The sequence below is a fragment of the Rhipicephalus sanguineus genome, chromosome 10 (assembly GCF_013339695.2).
Source record: "Rhipicephalus sanguineus isolate Rsan-2018 chromosome 10, BIME_Rsan_1.4, whole genome shotgun sequence".
Classification (NCBI taxonomy): Eukaryota; Metazoa; Arthropoda; class Arachnida; order Ixodida; family Ixodidae; genus Rhipicephalus; species Rhipicephalus sanguineus.
The window spans coordinates 548,805-564,584 of NC_051185.1; the positions used below are offsets into that span (position 1 = coordinate 548,805).

At 46.0% G+C, this 15,780-nt stretch overlaps 1 protein-coding gene across 1 annotated transcript in view; it reads right to left on the reverse strand.

The window, feature by feature from the left end:
- LOC119372686 (probable ATP-dependent RNA helicase DDX43) overlaps positions 1–15,780 on the reverse strand; it is a gene marked incomplete in the record, with an annotated part of 252,672 nt that overhangs the window by 168,653 nt on the left and 68,239 nt on the right. The window contains 1 exon segment of the mRNA XM_037643131.2: positions 5,972–6,081. Within this exon segment, the coding sequence (XP_037499059.1) occupies positions 5,972–6,081 (110 nt within the window).

Here is a 15,780-nt window from a genome sequence, read left to right on the forward strand (position 1 = left end):
GCATTTTGTAGTCACACAAGATCGGATACAAAACAGTTAGCTGCCAGCCTCACTTCGTGTAACACTACAATTTGTTGCTATTGCATTCATTGCTTCGCCCTTGCGGTGAAGCAGTTTTTTTTTTTGGTTTCTGGTGAACACAAAAAATTTTAAAGGGGTCATGAAGCACCCCTTGGGCTTGTTGAAAAAACACATCCTGCGGAAAGCTGACACGGCTATGAACTGCTCAGCCAAATATTGCAGTCGTGCATGCCGTGTAAAGGCTGCAAGCAGAGCGCGATGTTGCTGTTTCCTCAGGCTCCCTCTTTTCAAAAAGAGGCCGGTTCTCACTCGCGTCCGTGGGCCTGCCGTATGACATCGCGTATCTACTTCTCTGCGTCGCAAAAGACATAGCATCCTCATTGGCTGATAGCCAACATAGATCGAGAGCGGCGTTCAGATCAGATGCGCTTCTTGCCACGGGGTGCCGCCACTTGTCGGCGCCGCACTCCTCAGTCTGCGAACTTTGCACGGTAGCCACGCTCGCACACACAAATCACAGCGGGAGAGCGATCGCGTTGCACGACGCGCGCCGACGTAACTTCTTTCCCTGTGCCATCCCTCCCTGTATAGCTTCCAGTGCTCTCGCTGGGACGAGAAAAGAGAGAAAGCGCTGAGAGCGTGCGGCAAACCCCCTAACTCCGCTCGTTCTTGAGGGATACGAGAAATTTTTGTGGCAATCGATTCGGGAGGCAGTAAACCTGATACTGAGGTCATTGGATCATTACTTGGAAAAGTGGTTCATGACCCCTTTAATGGTTTCTACTGAACATTCAATACCGATACAGCGACCAGACTTACCACAAATACATATATACAGTCGAACCCACTTATAACGATCCCACATATAATGATCTATCGGTTATAACGACCATATTTGGGTGCACTTACGATTTTCCTATGCTAACCATTGAAGCTGCGTCCAGATATAGCAAACATTTTTCAAAGCCTCCTACTTTTACAACGAACACTTCGGACACGGTCGCGGTAAGAACATGGCGCATGCGAAGCAAAAAAAAGTTAAGACATGCCTTCTAAAGCGTGACAGGGGCGCGCGCTCGCGCGTGCCTCGCTCCAGTTTACTCGCGATTAACATACCCAGATCGGCGAGCACCGCACGCAGATTTCGGATGCTGCGAGCGAGGTTGCTCACTTTCCAGGCATTTCTTCAGTGATAGAATGGCAGTGAGGGGAAAAAAAAATAATAGGCAGCATGAAGCCTCGCGGTCAGCTTTCGCAAGGTAACCTTTCCTGACACCGTTCTCTGCAGCTACGACCACCTGCGATGAACCAAACAATGCCTTGGAACGCAAAAAGGCATAAATGCAAGATGTGATAACCGCGATAGCTTTCCATCGCAAAAAGGTTCACTGCGTCCCTAAACTCGTCGACGCCACAATGTGTCGCGAAAAGAGACCAGTCGATCGGTGATCACGACTTCCGCGCGATTGCGGCGAAGCCTTCGCACATAAGCATCAGAAAAGAACAAAGGCGAGGTGGCGGCCGTCGATGAACGTGAAATTATGCCTTATAGCCGACAACCTTATAGCCGACAACCGATAGCCGTACACTGCGGATTGACGGCGGTACGAGCGCACCATGCTTAGCCACGCTGCCGTTCGCAAGTTTGCCACCGCCGCGTCGTGCGAGACCGCTTTAAAGTGCGCGTCGCTTTGTAGAAACGAAAGTAGCTCGCTGTTGTTGAGCGGCAACTCAAGTGCGCCGTGCGTCGTCGTGCAGGGCCGCAAGAGCATCGCGGAGACGTAGAGTGCGCGTTGCTTGGAAAATGCTTGTTTTCGCCGCGTTGAACGAAGAGGCTAGTCGCCGCACCCGTGCACGGTCCGGAGTGAAGCAAGCGCGAATGTACAAACGCGCACATACGGCATACAGCAAGCGGCCCGGCAGTGACTCCGGGAGCCGAGTAGGCAACGCGCTGCACGCAACTAGCCAGGGATGATCGGCTCCACGTCGTGGTACCGCGCTTCGGTGAAACGGTGTCAGCTCATTCCAAAGGCGGTTTATTCACTCGTGAGCACGCAGCGGGCGTTGCTTCACGACGCGAAAAGGCTTAGCTTGTTACCGAAGGGGTTGTTAGCACTTTTAATAAAAGTGCACAAAGAAAAAAAAACGGCTTGGCCGCTAAGCGCACGTTTTTAAGGGTGAGTCCATATACAACAAACTACTGATATAACGACCACTTTTTGCGACACTTTCGAGTTCGTTATAAACGGGTTCGACTGTATATACATATATACATGTACATATAAATATATATACATATATACATATATATATATAAATGTTCAAAATAACATATGAACGTACGGAAACATTTTATTCCAACGTTTCAGCCGGGGTCAGCCCTTCGTTCCCAAACGAAGGCCATACCTTCCTTTATAACATCCGTTATTTAGAACATTCGCAAAGCATTGGATTCACAAAAAATTTTTGAATGAGAGAGAGTGTGTGTGTGTGTGTGTGTGTGTGTGTGTGTGTGTGTGTGTGTGTGTGTGTGTGTGTGTGTGTGTGTGTGTGTGTGTGCGTGTGTGTGTGCGCGAGCGCGCGCGTGGATAAATAGAACCTTCTTCTGGCGACCGTAATACAAAATTGTGAAAAACTTCGTGCTGCAATATAGGAAACAAAAATATTTATTTTCTCCTAACAGTTTCGGCTGGCGGTCCAGCCTTCGTTAAAGGCTGGACCTTTATAGAGAAATTATAGAAGCGTTTGCTATAAGCGAGAAAGAAAGAAAATGTGTCAGTGTTGCGTCGGTAGCTTTGTCCCGTAAGGAGCTTGACTATCTGAAAGAAAATCTTGCGCATGTAAGGTGGTAACACGTGGGGATGCAGGTATAACAAAGCACCTCGGAGTGTGATGGTGCGCATGTGCTGATGTCCGACGGTTTTTGGCTTTTCTATGTTGTCTTGCAGTAATAAATCAGCTGATGTCTAGCGCCCGTCCTGTGTATGTGTTCCTTAGCTGTGTCTGTGTCTTTTTTGCGCTACGAATACAATTACAAGTGATTCAAACCAACTAGCCCGCATCACCGCCTTGAGAGTGATAGATACATGGAGGACTTTTTGGGGGCTAGTTGGTGCAGACTGACAAAAATGACTTAGCGCAATGCAAACAGAGCACACAAGGAAGGTACACAAGGGACAAGCATCCCTTGTGTACCTTCCTTGTGTGCTGTGTTTGTATTGCGCTAACTAATTTTTGTCATATACACGGAGGTACAGGAAAAAGCCTTGGCAGCAAAAGGAAAGAGGAATGCTGCAATAATGAAGCACAGAGTTGTGGGGATACAATAGGTACGAGGTGCTTCGAGATCTGTGATAGGTGTAATGGTTCCGGTGCTTACTTTTGGGAACTCAGTGGTGTGCATGAGGGCAGAGGTGCAATTGGGAATGGATGTAAATCAAAGGACTGTAGGACGCCTCGCGTTGGGTGCTCACGGGAAGACGACAAATGAGGCTGTAAAGGCCGACATGGGATAGGCAGGTTTTGAGGCGAGGGAAGCTCAGAGCAAAATAAGGTTCAAAGAAAGGCTAAGAAATATGAAGGAGAGTAGATGGGCAGAGAAGGTGTTCCGTTATTTGTATAGGAAGAGTGTGGACACACAGTGGAGAAATAGAACTAGGAGGCTCACTAGTAAATATACGGCTGGTAGCGTAAGCAATATGTCAACAAAGAGCGTTAAGCGAAAAGTCAGAGAGGCGGAGAGGATTTACTGGACGGCAGGTATGGAGAAAAAACCGGCTTTGAGTAACTACCACAAGGGCAAAAATGAAATAAGGAGGGAGGAATTTTACGATAATTCAAGGGGAAGCGCTTTACTGTTTGAAGCGAGATCGGGTTGCCTTAGAACGCGTAGTTATAAAGTGATATTCAGTAAAGAAGAAGAACAATGCACATGCTGTGGGGAAGATAAGGAAACGGCAGAGCATGTTCCGACTGAATGTGGAGATATCCACCCAGGTGTACGTTTGGGCGCGAGCCTACATAAAGCCTTCGGTTTTAGGGACGACAATGGAAAGCTGAACACACCCACGATTGAAATAAGTAAGAGACTGTTAGAGTATTGGCGGCAGAAAATAGAGAGAAAGGGCAAAAATAAACATTAGGAAAAAATAAGGACAGTCTGCCGTAAAGGGCAGAGAACTGGGCTGAAAATTTACGTTTTTTTTTTCCTATAGTAAGATAGATTTAATCGAAGTAGAGGCATTAGGACAACATAAAAAAAAAGAAAAAGGAAAGAGATTTTTTTGTTGAGCCTAGTGGCACACTTGTCACCGCCTTGTTATAAAGGGGACGCTCATAGCATTCATCCACACATCCGCCTGGCTATACCCAGCACATACCTGACGCTTCTAACATTCGATGTTTTAACGCGTTAAGCAATATTGCAAAGCCCTGTGAGGATTGTGTGGTATTGTAATGTCATATACATAAGTTAAATATAAAGACTTAGTAGTGTTTTATACATGACAGTTCGGCACGTGGCGTGAAACCTCATAAATGCCACCTTCGGCCTCGGCAACACCGTGGCCTAGGCGATCGTGCCCACATTTTGTCTACAAAAGTAAATCTCCAGTTGAGTGACGCGCGTTCAATTCACCCTTCATTTGCCTTCGAAAGATTAATTGATGTATTTGCGGTCAGCATCATATAAAGAGTAGGTATCATGTTAAGGAGGGACATGGCTTTTGGAGACCAAAAAATCATCAAAGAAAAAAGTGTTTTTTTTTTTTATTGCATTATTGAGATATACAGCTATTATTTCGCATGTAAAACCTAAGATAAGTCTTATAATATCAGTATTTCATCTGCAGTTTAGATCTGTGCAACGAGTACGAGCTGAACGCTAAATGTTTTTGGGTCATTTATTTAGCTTGTCGGAGTGACATCTCATGATCTAGAACAGCTAGAGCTGTAATTACACTTTTTACACAAAGCCCAAGCTGTATATCACAAAGTCCTGAGAGCAGAATTCTCATTTTCTGCTCATAGATTTTTTAAACTTGATTTTGTTTCTTCTTTATGGTAGTCGTGGTACAAACATTGAATTTTGATCTGCAGAATGACTAGTTATGACTTGATCTGAAAACTGTTTGCAGCGTTGCACTTATTGTGTATAGTAGTATCTAGCTATCTGATAATATGCACTTTCTGCTGAACGGCTTTTTCCCTATTGTCTCCGGAAACAATAGAGAGGCAGCTTTGTGTATCTCGTAAACCAGTTTACTTACAAGAAAAATTATTGTATATTTGAAATCAGCATGAAAAACCAAACAAGACAAATTAGTTTCATCAGGTTTGTCAAGTAAAAGAAGTTTACTTACTTTTTTACAAATAGCATAAAATTTAGTGAGAAAATGCGTGCCTGAATCATCCGCAAAAGAACTGCACACTGACACTAGCTTTTACTTATAATATTTCTCTGTCTGTCTGTGTGTGTGTGTGCATGGGATAACGACACATGTACACAGTGGGTTACTACATGTATACAGCTACAGTTCCGCCTTTATTTCTGCATGGTGGAGGATTTGCTGGTGGTAGATGAGGTTGAAAATGTTCTGCTCGATCGGAGCTGCTCTGCTGTTAGCCGTGCTGTTGCTTATTCTCCTTTTATTACAATGACAAATTGGTGGAGGTGCTGGGTATTGATACCAGAACCTCTTGTATGTTCTCATCACATATGCTGTGCACTGAGCTTGAGAAAAGTTATGGACATTCCTGTTGACAAGACTTGCTGAACATTTAGTCTGCAATAGCAGTTTAATGTCATAAGGAACCAACTAGGATGCAAGAGAGCTTGATAGTTTTCAGTGTCTTGCTGCATGCCAGCATAGCAGCCAAAATGGTGCTGATGAATAAACTGCATGCACCACTGCAGACAGTAAAAGAAGTGCAAGCGAGAGTGCACACTTACGATAGTTGGAAAACGCCTGTTCAAAGGTTGTCACAGGGTTGCTTGCTATGTCATCAGGGGGCTGCTCTTTGGGGCCCAAGTAATTGATAACTATGTTGTTGTTGGCCAACCTGCAAGACATGGGGAAGGAGCTCAGCCACACCATCAAAAAATGGATAAGATGCAAGCACACAGCCTACAGTGAGCTGTAGAACAAGGCTCAGGATCTATTTGTTTGATGGATGCCACCTGCATGCCAGCTACTGATAGAAGCACTGATTACTTTTGGTTTTACCAGCTGAATACACCTGCACAGCAAATTTTCAGGACTATGTGTGGCTCTTACACGACTGGTTAACTGCCACTTACACAACATACAGATGGCAAACAAAAGAATCACTCACGACCTCTGCAGGTCAACAAATGAGTACAACAGAAGTGCATCACATCAATTTTAACGTGATAGCGTTAAAAAGCTCGTTTCGCAGAAATTCTGGTGTCGGCGTCGGCATCGTTGGTTGTCAGTGAAAAATCATCTGATCCGTGACCAAAAAATAAAGATGCAAATAAAATAAGTAATAAAAAAACTTCGGTTTGACTGAGAATCGAACCCAGGCCGTCTGCGTGGCAAGCAGGTGTTCTACTACGCGACAATGGCAAGCCAGACTGAACAGACCACCACCCTGCCTGCTCCATGGCTTTTCAACGGCCTGCGAACCCCAAGGCCTTTCCATGGGGACGCATACGAAGACGTGGAAGACTGGCTGGACCAATACGACCGAGTCGCCGTCGTCAACGAATGGGTCGAGCATCGGAAGCTCCGGTATGTCTACTACTACCTGGAGGATTCAGCGCGCATTTCGTATGAGAACCATGAAGCTGCCTTGACAATCTGGCCGGAGTTTTGTACTCAGCTGCGGAACACGTATGGAAGTCCCGAATGGAAAGAACAAGCAGAACGTCTCCTCAATTCCAGGAATCAAAGACCAAACGAAAGCGTTGCCATGTTCGTCGAGATGTCTCAGCTGTTCCAGCGAGCTGATCCCGCAATGGCGGAAGGCAAGAAGGTACGTTTCCTGATGCGGGGCGTAAGAGAGCACCTGTTTGCAGGACATGTGCACAACCCACCAGCTACCGTGGCGGAATTCCTCCATGAAGCCGCAACGATGGAGTGAATGCTAAGACAGCGGTCATTGCAGTATGAGCGGCCAAACAACCTTTCATGTTTGTCATCGGCTTTGATAACACCCGACGTCGCGGCCATCAGGGACCTCGTGGAGCTAGCGCGCAGCGTCGTACGCAAGGAGCTGCAAAAGTTTCGCGCAGTGTCTCCCCAGCTCCAAGTGGCTGCTCTAACAGACGTCGTCCGCGTAGAGGTGCAGCAGCTGGCACAACCACTGGTGGCGCCTCCAGCCGAAGCTCCTCTTCTACATACGCAGACGCTTTAAGCACTCCTGCACCGGCAGTCAGCAATTCCACCTGACCATCTACCCTGCAGACACCGCAGTACTGCTCAGGCCTGCCATATGACGAGAACCTGCAACTTAACGTGCGGAAATCTAATGTGTGGCGCACTCCCAACAATCGGCCACTTTGCTATCGTTGTGGTGAGTCAGGTCATTTGTACCGCAAGTGTTCGTACCGACACATGGGCCTCCCTGGCTTTCGGCCAGATGCTCGTCGACCCGTGATGGTGAATGGCCATGCGCTATTGCCGAGTACTTGGCAAGCCATACGTCTTCGAATCTTCAGCGACGCCAATCCCACTCTCCCTCTCCTCGACGTTCTACATCCCCGGGTCAACACTCCACCTTCACCATCATCATCATCAAGATGGACGATCATTAGTCAAACGTGTAAAAATAAACAGTTTTCTTCAATCGAGTGTAATCGGTCCTTGTAACGCAAGTTATTCAACCAGTAAGTTACGAACGTACTGCTAACATAGCGCAGCTGTCATCAAACACGAATTCCAACGATAACAACGGACTGAAATTCTACGGACTGAAATTCAAGGCATCAAATCACAGCTGCAGATGCTTCTCCATGCCCTGAACCTCGGCACTGATCACAACCACGATCAATGGCCAGCAGGAGGGGAAGTTATGCAATAAGGGCCCGCAGAGCCACGCACATCCACCATTCCAGACCTGGATCCCGCTCATGTAGGCGATGGAGACAACGCAACACACCCTGTCACTTTGAACGATGTTCTCGGCGTCATCGTAGAGACACAACATCAGCTTGCACAAGCATTGCAACAGAACACCCAAGAACACCCAACCACTTCAGGTACACTCGTCCGGCGATACAGCCTCAGCTATAAGTATCTTCCAAGGAAACACGCAAGAAAGTGTGAAGGAATGGCTCGCAGAGATAGAACGCAGAGTGTCTCTTGCAAACTGGACGCAGTCGCTCACGATGTTGAACACCATCACGCGCCTCCGTGAAGTGGCGCGCGACTGGCACAGTTCCTACAGCATTTACATCCAAGATTGGGAGACATGGAAGCATGCTATTATGGAGCGTTTCCAAAGAAAGATGAATCTATAAGAGTTTCTAGACTATCAAAACGAGCAGAAACTGCTCCCAACTGAAACGATCATATAATATATGTACACAAAGAACGCTATGCTCACCGCAGAGGAACGCATACCACTCATCCTGAACGGCATCAAAATCGACAAGGGGGCTACCCCGCTGGCGTCTTAAAACTGCAATTCCTTGCTGGAACTTATTGACCGAACCGCAAACTTCAAGTCACGACGAAAGCTTGTAGTCGATACTAGTACTGATCCCAAGTATGTGCCTATGAAAGAGACAGATGGGTCACGCCATTCCGGCTCTACCTACACGCAGAAATCGTTAGCTGCCAACAGCCTAATGGACATCAGCCCTCGACAGCAAAGATGCTTCAACTGTTCAGTGTTCAGGCATATATCAAGGGACTGTCCAAAACCTAAAACGATCGCAATTCTCAAAGCAGAACAAAGACGAAACAGCAGGCAAGATGTAGTGTTTGACAGGTCTAAGGATTAAAATGTCCACTGCTTCTTTAGCACCACGAGAAACCCGCTTCCCATCATGACAGCCCACACAACAGGAGGTACAGAACTCAGAACATGCATCGACACTGGATCAAACATATCCATAGTGGACCCCAAGGCTCTACCTCTCAGCACAGAAAAGGCGGCCTGCAAGGACCATGAATCAGTAACGGTTCTCGATAAACAGGTCAAACCCGAATGGACGACTTCACTGTCAATCACTGCGGGTAAACTAACAACCAAAATTCCCGAAGTACTTGTCCTCCCATTGCCACCGACTACGGACTTATTAGGTTCAGACTGGAGGAGCCTGGCCAATGTTATATGCTCATCAGCCTACCTACCCAGGCCACAACCCAACAAGTTAACAATGCAGTAAGCCCACAGCAACCACCACAAACAGGACAGGCACTGATTTCTACCTTCACAATGCAAGCCGCACATCAAGCGAAGAAGAACACTACCATGTTCGTCTCGTTAAAGCCAACAACTTCAGGACGAGATCCGGAGCTTGGGCAGAAAACATTGGCTGCGGTCAAACTGATGATACGGGATGCATTGCCTGAAGAGCGCAAGAAACTTTATACAATATTAGCAACTAATCATGATGCCTTCACGACGCATGCAAATCAGCTGGGAACTTGTCTGCACACCGAACATTAAATCAATCTACAGGACTCCATTCCTGTGGCTTCACATCCATACAGATGTTCATATGCAGACCGAGAGTTCACGAGGAAACAGTTCAGAGATTATTTGGAGAGAGGAATCATCATACCAAGTCAGAGTGAATACGCTGCTCCTACTTTTGCAATTGACCAGCCGAACGATCCCACTACACAGAGGACAATCGTTCACGACCACAGAAAACTGAATGCCAAAACTGTGAATCCTCCCTATCCAATGCCACTGATGGAAGGTGCTCTTGACCACATCATGAGAGATTACTTACGTTACTTTACAACTATGGATATCAATAACGCTTTCCTCACAATCCGTGTCGAACCTGGAGAAACACACAAGACAGTGTTTGTGACACCTGATGGAAAGTACGAATATCTTCGCATGGCGTCCGGATTTTGCAAGGCCCCTCAGACAATGCAAATGATCATGCGGAAGAGTTTCGACTGTCTCGCGCGCACTGCCATGTACATAGACACCACTGCACAGGGAGCATGCACCATTCCAGAGGCCCTCACACCTTTGGAAGACGACCTAAATGGAGCGTACAGGCTTGTAGAGCTGGCCAAGAAGCAAGAAGCGAGAACAAACCAAAGAAAACATCGAACAAATTCAGAGAGCTGCTAAAAGTCGAGATGAGGCGACGCGCAAGGAACCAAACATCCAGCTAGGAGACACAGTTTTTTGTACACTAGGATCTCGATCGTCTACACTCAATCCTTTCTATGAAGAACCATTCGAAGTCACAGAACTTTTAGGCAGCAACACGGTGAAGATTGCACGCATCCAAAATCACCATCATGGAAAGAAGGAGAGAGTGGGTAATGATGAACAGCTATGCAGACACTCGGTGCGAAACCCCAGCTTTCCAGAACTAGGAGAGTCGTTCATCGGTCAGCAATTACGGCAACGTTCAAAGGATGGACCGGAAAACCAGGACATCGAGACCCAACAGGAGAACCCGTGCATAGAGAACAAATGCGGTAATTTGAACAACGACAACGGTCACGGAACATGCCAGCTGTCACTTAGAAGCCACAGAGTTCCAAGCCATCTGAAGGACTACAAGATCTGAGGACAGATCCAAGTTACGCTGAGGCGTGTGAGCGTCGCCAAGGAGCTCGCTCACGGCAAGGCAGCCGCATCGCAGGATCATCATCATCAAGATGGACAATCATTAGTCGAATGTGTAAAAAAAAATGACAGCATATCCACGGGTGAATGATGAAGAGCTTGGGCGAAGCTCCTGAAGCAATCATAGTTACACCATGAAATGTTCAGTGGTTTCGCCCAGCAGTAACCAAAGCGATACGCAGCTTTGATTACTGCTGCGCTCGCTTGGCGGCAGCCTCTCGAGCTCGCACCTCGGGATCCTGCCGACGAGCACGAGACGCAGCGGCCTTCCGCACCCGGCGCTCCTCGTCATCCATGGTCCGCCAAGCAGCACGATCCGGCAAGCGCACTCCTCCATGTACGGCGACGATCAAGGAGAATGAGAGATAATGAGCGCAGCGGCACTATAACGCCACCTCGCGTGCATTCACCCAACCGCCATATTAGATGTGAAGCATCTTATAGCGGAATTCAATCCGGTGGTGGTGGTGGTGGTGTGCGGCGTGACCACCCTTACTGCGCATGTGCAAACCCTCTCCACGTCCCCTCTCCCCCCGCTCCCCTCCCCCTCTGCACTTCCCCTCTCCCCCTTCCCCTCTCCACTTCCCCTCTCCCCTTTCCCCCTCACCACTCCCCCTCTGAAACGCGGGCTCTACATGCCGAAACACTGCTTCGCATCGCCTCATGGTCCCTTTTAGCGGGAGATGGTGTGATTTTGCACACATCTCTATGGGACAGCGCCATCTAGTATATCGTCACCCAACTGCAGTTTGCATGCATCTCTATGGGACAGCGCCATCTATTGAATGATACGGGAGACCCGACGGCGGGGGAACGCCGGATGGAGCGACGACCGACCAGGTGATGCTATAAGGAGCTTCGCCCCTCATAAAGTTTTCTTTAATCGAGTGTAATCGGTCCTTCAACGCAAGCTATTCCACCAGTAAGTTACGAACGTACTGTTAACATGGTGAAAAAATGACAGGTCGCATTACCTTACAATGATATTGGTCAAGCAATTAGTAGAGCTAAAAAACCCATGCAGGTAGCCTTCTTTTCCTTCGTAACAAATATCAGTAACTTAAAATTGTATTTTTATGCACTTTCTCACGCATCCAAACATGGCACTCTATAGCGATGCCAGCACCACCTTCGAGTTGGTCGGTGGTGAAACGCGTTGCGGGCAACACGATAACGGCGCCTGGCACCAGCACATTATACGCACTCAAAAAAATTATTAATTGCTCTATGCGAACAGGCTGACTTCATGAAATTTTCTAACCATGCCTGTGAGTTCTCGTTCGTAGAAATGTACCAGTATTCACTGGCGCTGAAGTCACTTCGCAACGCGATCTACACCATGGAGTTCTAAGATTTTGCTTTCAAAAGGCATCTATGTTGGCTGTCGTGTCAGATAGGCAACACAGAACACCTAAACAGCCTTAACATAACTGAAAAACAGCAACGACCTTCTCTTTTTTCGATAAAGCACCTCTTGCACGGTCATATGGTCACCAGACTGTTCGTTTTAGTCGCACGTTTGGCGCGAGTGGAACCACCATAGTCCATTCCACAACACCATACTTGTGTTGCTGGAACACACAAAGTTTTCCGCTCGAATGTGGTGGTTTTTCATGCTGACTATACAAAACTGGAAAGACTATGGTAATAATGCTTTATTAGACTGACTGCATGCTCTAAACGACTATTACGGTACTAATTTTATTGACCAACAAAAACGAATTAATCCTGCAGGAACTATATATGGTTTCAGTCTGTCATTTTCACAGGAACAATTGTCATTGCATACACTAAAGAGTGTTGCAGGTGTCCCTACACCATTTGATGAAGACAGAACATAGGTCGCAAAACTATGTTTTAAAAATTTCTACTCGCTCTTCAGAGAAACTGCTGCAAGGGTGGACAGTTCACATGGTACGCTTTCTATTGCAATGCAAAACAGAAGGGGAACAAAGGACAATAGACAGTCCCTTTAAGTGTACCGCATCTTGTGTAAACAAGCTATTTCACTAAGAAAGCATGCTGTATTAAATGCACCAGGACGGGGTGGATTCAGATTGAAAATGTGCATTTTGAGGGTGCATCTCAATGCACATAAACAGCAGTGTGTCGTATTAGAAATTATGGGAATGCATTCGCAGCGGGAGGACAACAGTCCGAGCAATTGGCAGCTGACACTGCTGCACTGCGGGACATGAAAAGCAGCAACATGGGGGCTGACACAATTTCCTTGTAGTTGTGAGTATGTTGCTCCCGTTCAAAATGTGCACTGTTGATGACGAATAAATGAAATGAGCGCTGGCAAACTCCTTGATTCACAGCATTAACATAGAAACGATCACATCCAGATGATAGAAGCAAATGGCAGCATTTGGTTACAATAAGGTATGTGAACAGCTGCAAGGATGCTCAGACATCGCATTTCTGCAAAAGAACAGTACTTAAGTTTCTCCACATGAAAAAGAATGAATGAAATGCAGCTAACAGGTTCATTTCGTGCCAAACATCCCACATTGCGCTCGAACCACTCAGATTCTATTCTAAAAAATTGTGGGCAATCATTTTAGTTCACTATATGCCCTCATAGAGTATTTTCACAAGAAAAAGATTTTTCTGTCCTTTACAGTGATTTGAATGTTGTCGTAGTGGGCGAAACCTAGCTTGCTAAAAAACATTCTCAGAAATGCAATACCATATGGAGCACCTTAACTCTCTGCTGGTTGCTAGAAAAGGAATGGCTTTTACTTATTACTTCCCATTGGCATCCGGTACTTTGTCTCATGACGTACTTTGGGGTGAAGCAATACAGTGATTCAGTGCCTATTCTGACAATTTATCAACATATCTACAAAGTTTACTAAAAATATATAACTACATCATATGGCTGGATAGTTGGATGTAAGAGTGTCAAAAAAGTATTGGGGTCGATTATTGAATAGTTTAGAAGAAGAAGGTGGCAAAACATTAAAAAATGAATGAAATGCTTTCTGTTCAGGCTCATGCTGATTGGTAATACAGTCCAAGTTAAATGCATGCTTGTATTGATTTAGAAGGGCATACAAAAGGAACTTATTTGTGAAAGTTTAATTGGAGTAATTATTGTTTTAAGCGAGAAAAAATGTACAGCTTGCACTAGTGTCGCAAGGCTGGAACCATCAGTGGAGCTAGTGTTCAACCTAGCTAAGTTTTGCTAGTATTGCCAAGCTTTTGCTGAGAGGCCAAGTTTTTGCTAGTAGTACTAAATATGGCTAAGCTTGGCTAAACTTGGCTAGACATGTCACCTGACTACCTGTTACGTGACGTTCTGATTTTAGTCACGTGACTAGCTGTTACGTGCTTTTTGGTGGGAACATATCACGTGGCTAGCTGTTACGTGGTTTATGGTGGGGACATGTCACGTGACTAGCTATTATGCAATGTGTGAATTTAGTCGCGTGACAAAATGTTACGTGATTTTTAGTCACATGACTAGATGTTGCGTGATGTTACGTGATTTTTAGTCACACGAGCAGTTACATGTTACATGATTCTAGTCACATAAGTGTTACGTTGTTTTTAGTCACGCGATTGGATGTTACACGATGTTACGTGATTTTTGTCATGTGACTAGTTATTACATGATGCTTCGCACTTGTGGTGCCAACAAGCCTGTAGATAGTGCGGAGCTGGGCAGCCTTCTTTGTTTCTCTTTATTTCTTTCTTCCTTTCTTTCTTTTTCTGTCATCTCTCTGTTTATTGTACGCCTTTTTTGCCTCTATTTCTATTTTTTCTTTCTCTATGTATTTCTTTGTATTTCTCGGTCTTTCTATCTTTCTCCTTTTTGCCTTTCTTTCTCTCTATTTATTGCTTCCTTTTTCTTTCCGTCTCTTCATATCTGTCTCTATTTTACTTTCTCTTTCTATCCTTTTTCCCTTTCTTTCTCTCTATTTCTCTCTTTCTCTCTATCCCATGCTTTAATTTCTCCCCTCCTCACCATCACATATCTCTCATCCACACTCTCACTTCCCTTTCGCGCCACCTTGTTGTTGACCTCGCAATCTTTGAGTGGCGCCCTCTCACGTGTGACATCAGAGAGGGGACTCGGGTGCCGCTCTTCGCGTGCGCGCGCTGCGTGAAGGCTACTTGACACTACCAGCCAGTCTGTCCTGCTCGAGTCATTGAAACATGAATGGGCAAGTTCATAAAGCAATTTACACTGAATGTTCAAGCAAAATGCCCAGCGAAATCGAACGGAGCTGCCATCAGGAGCACGTTAGTGTCTATTGCTCCTGGTGTCGTCTGCTAGCCATCAGTGTACATCTGCATGTATGGCGTCGATTTCTTTTCGCGACTATTCTATGGCCGTGGCGCACTCAAAATGACTTTCTGGCACGTTTTCAATCACTCATTTCAGCGTTCGGGCTTCGACTACCGTGTCTGCGTTAAAGCGCAATATATGTATACTGCGTGCTGCACGTGTTCGGTTGCCAAGCCTGCTCTTTCGATTCAATTCCTTTGTCCGGAGTTTTAAACGCGTGACAAGCGACATGTGATGTCATTCAAATCAAATAAATGGTCGTTACAGGCAACAACTTTTGATTAACTCCTAGTTTTCAGCATCCGCCGTGTAAGCGTGTCGTAAGTAGTTGAAGCTTAAACAATAAAAAGGTTCAGAGCACGTGTGAAAAGGGGATGCACGACGGTGATATGAAATATATCGTAGGTTGTGCGGAGTTGTGTTTTCTTTATTTTTTTTGCATATTTTAATTTCTATGTAGTGGAGCAGATGCACGAACGAGTATGCGCCTGTGAAAGAGGATGAAAAACGACGCGTGTTCTGATTGAGCGAGAGCCTGTGCCGCCTTTGCCAGCTTTGTATTGTGTTACCGTACGGTCCCTTTTCGTTGCGACCTCATTACATCAATAAACCTCATCACACCTACGTTAATAAAATAAACGTTTCCTGACTCCTTCCCGGCCGTTTGAAAG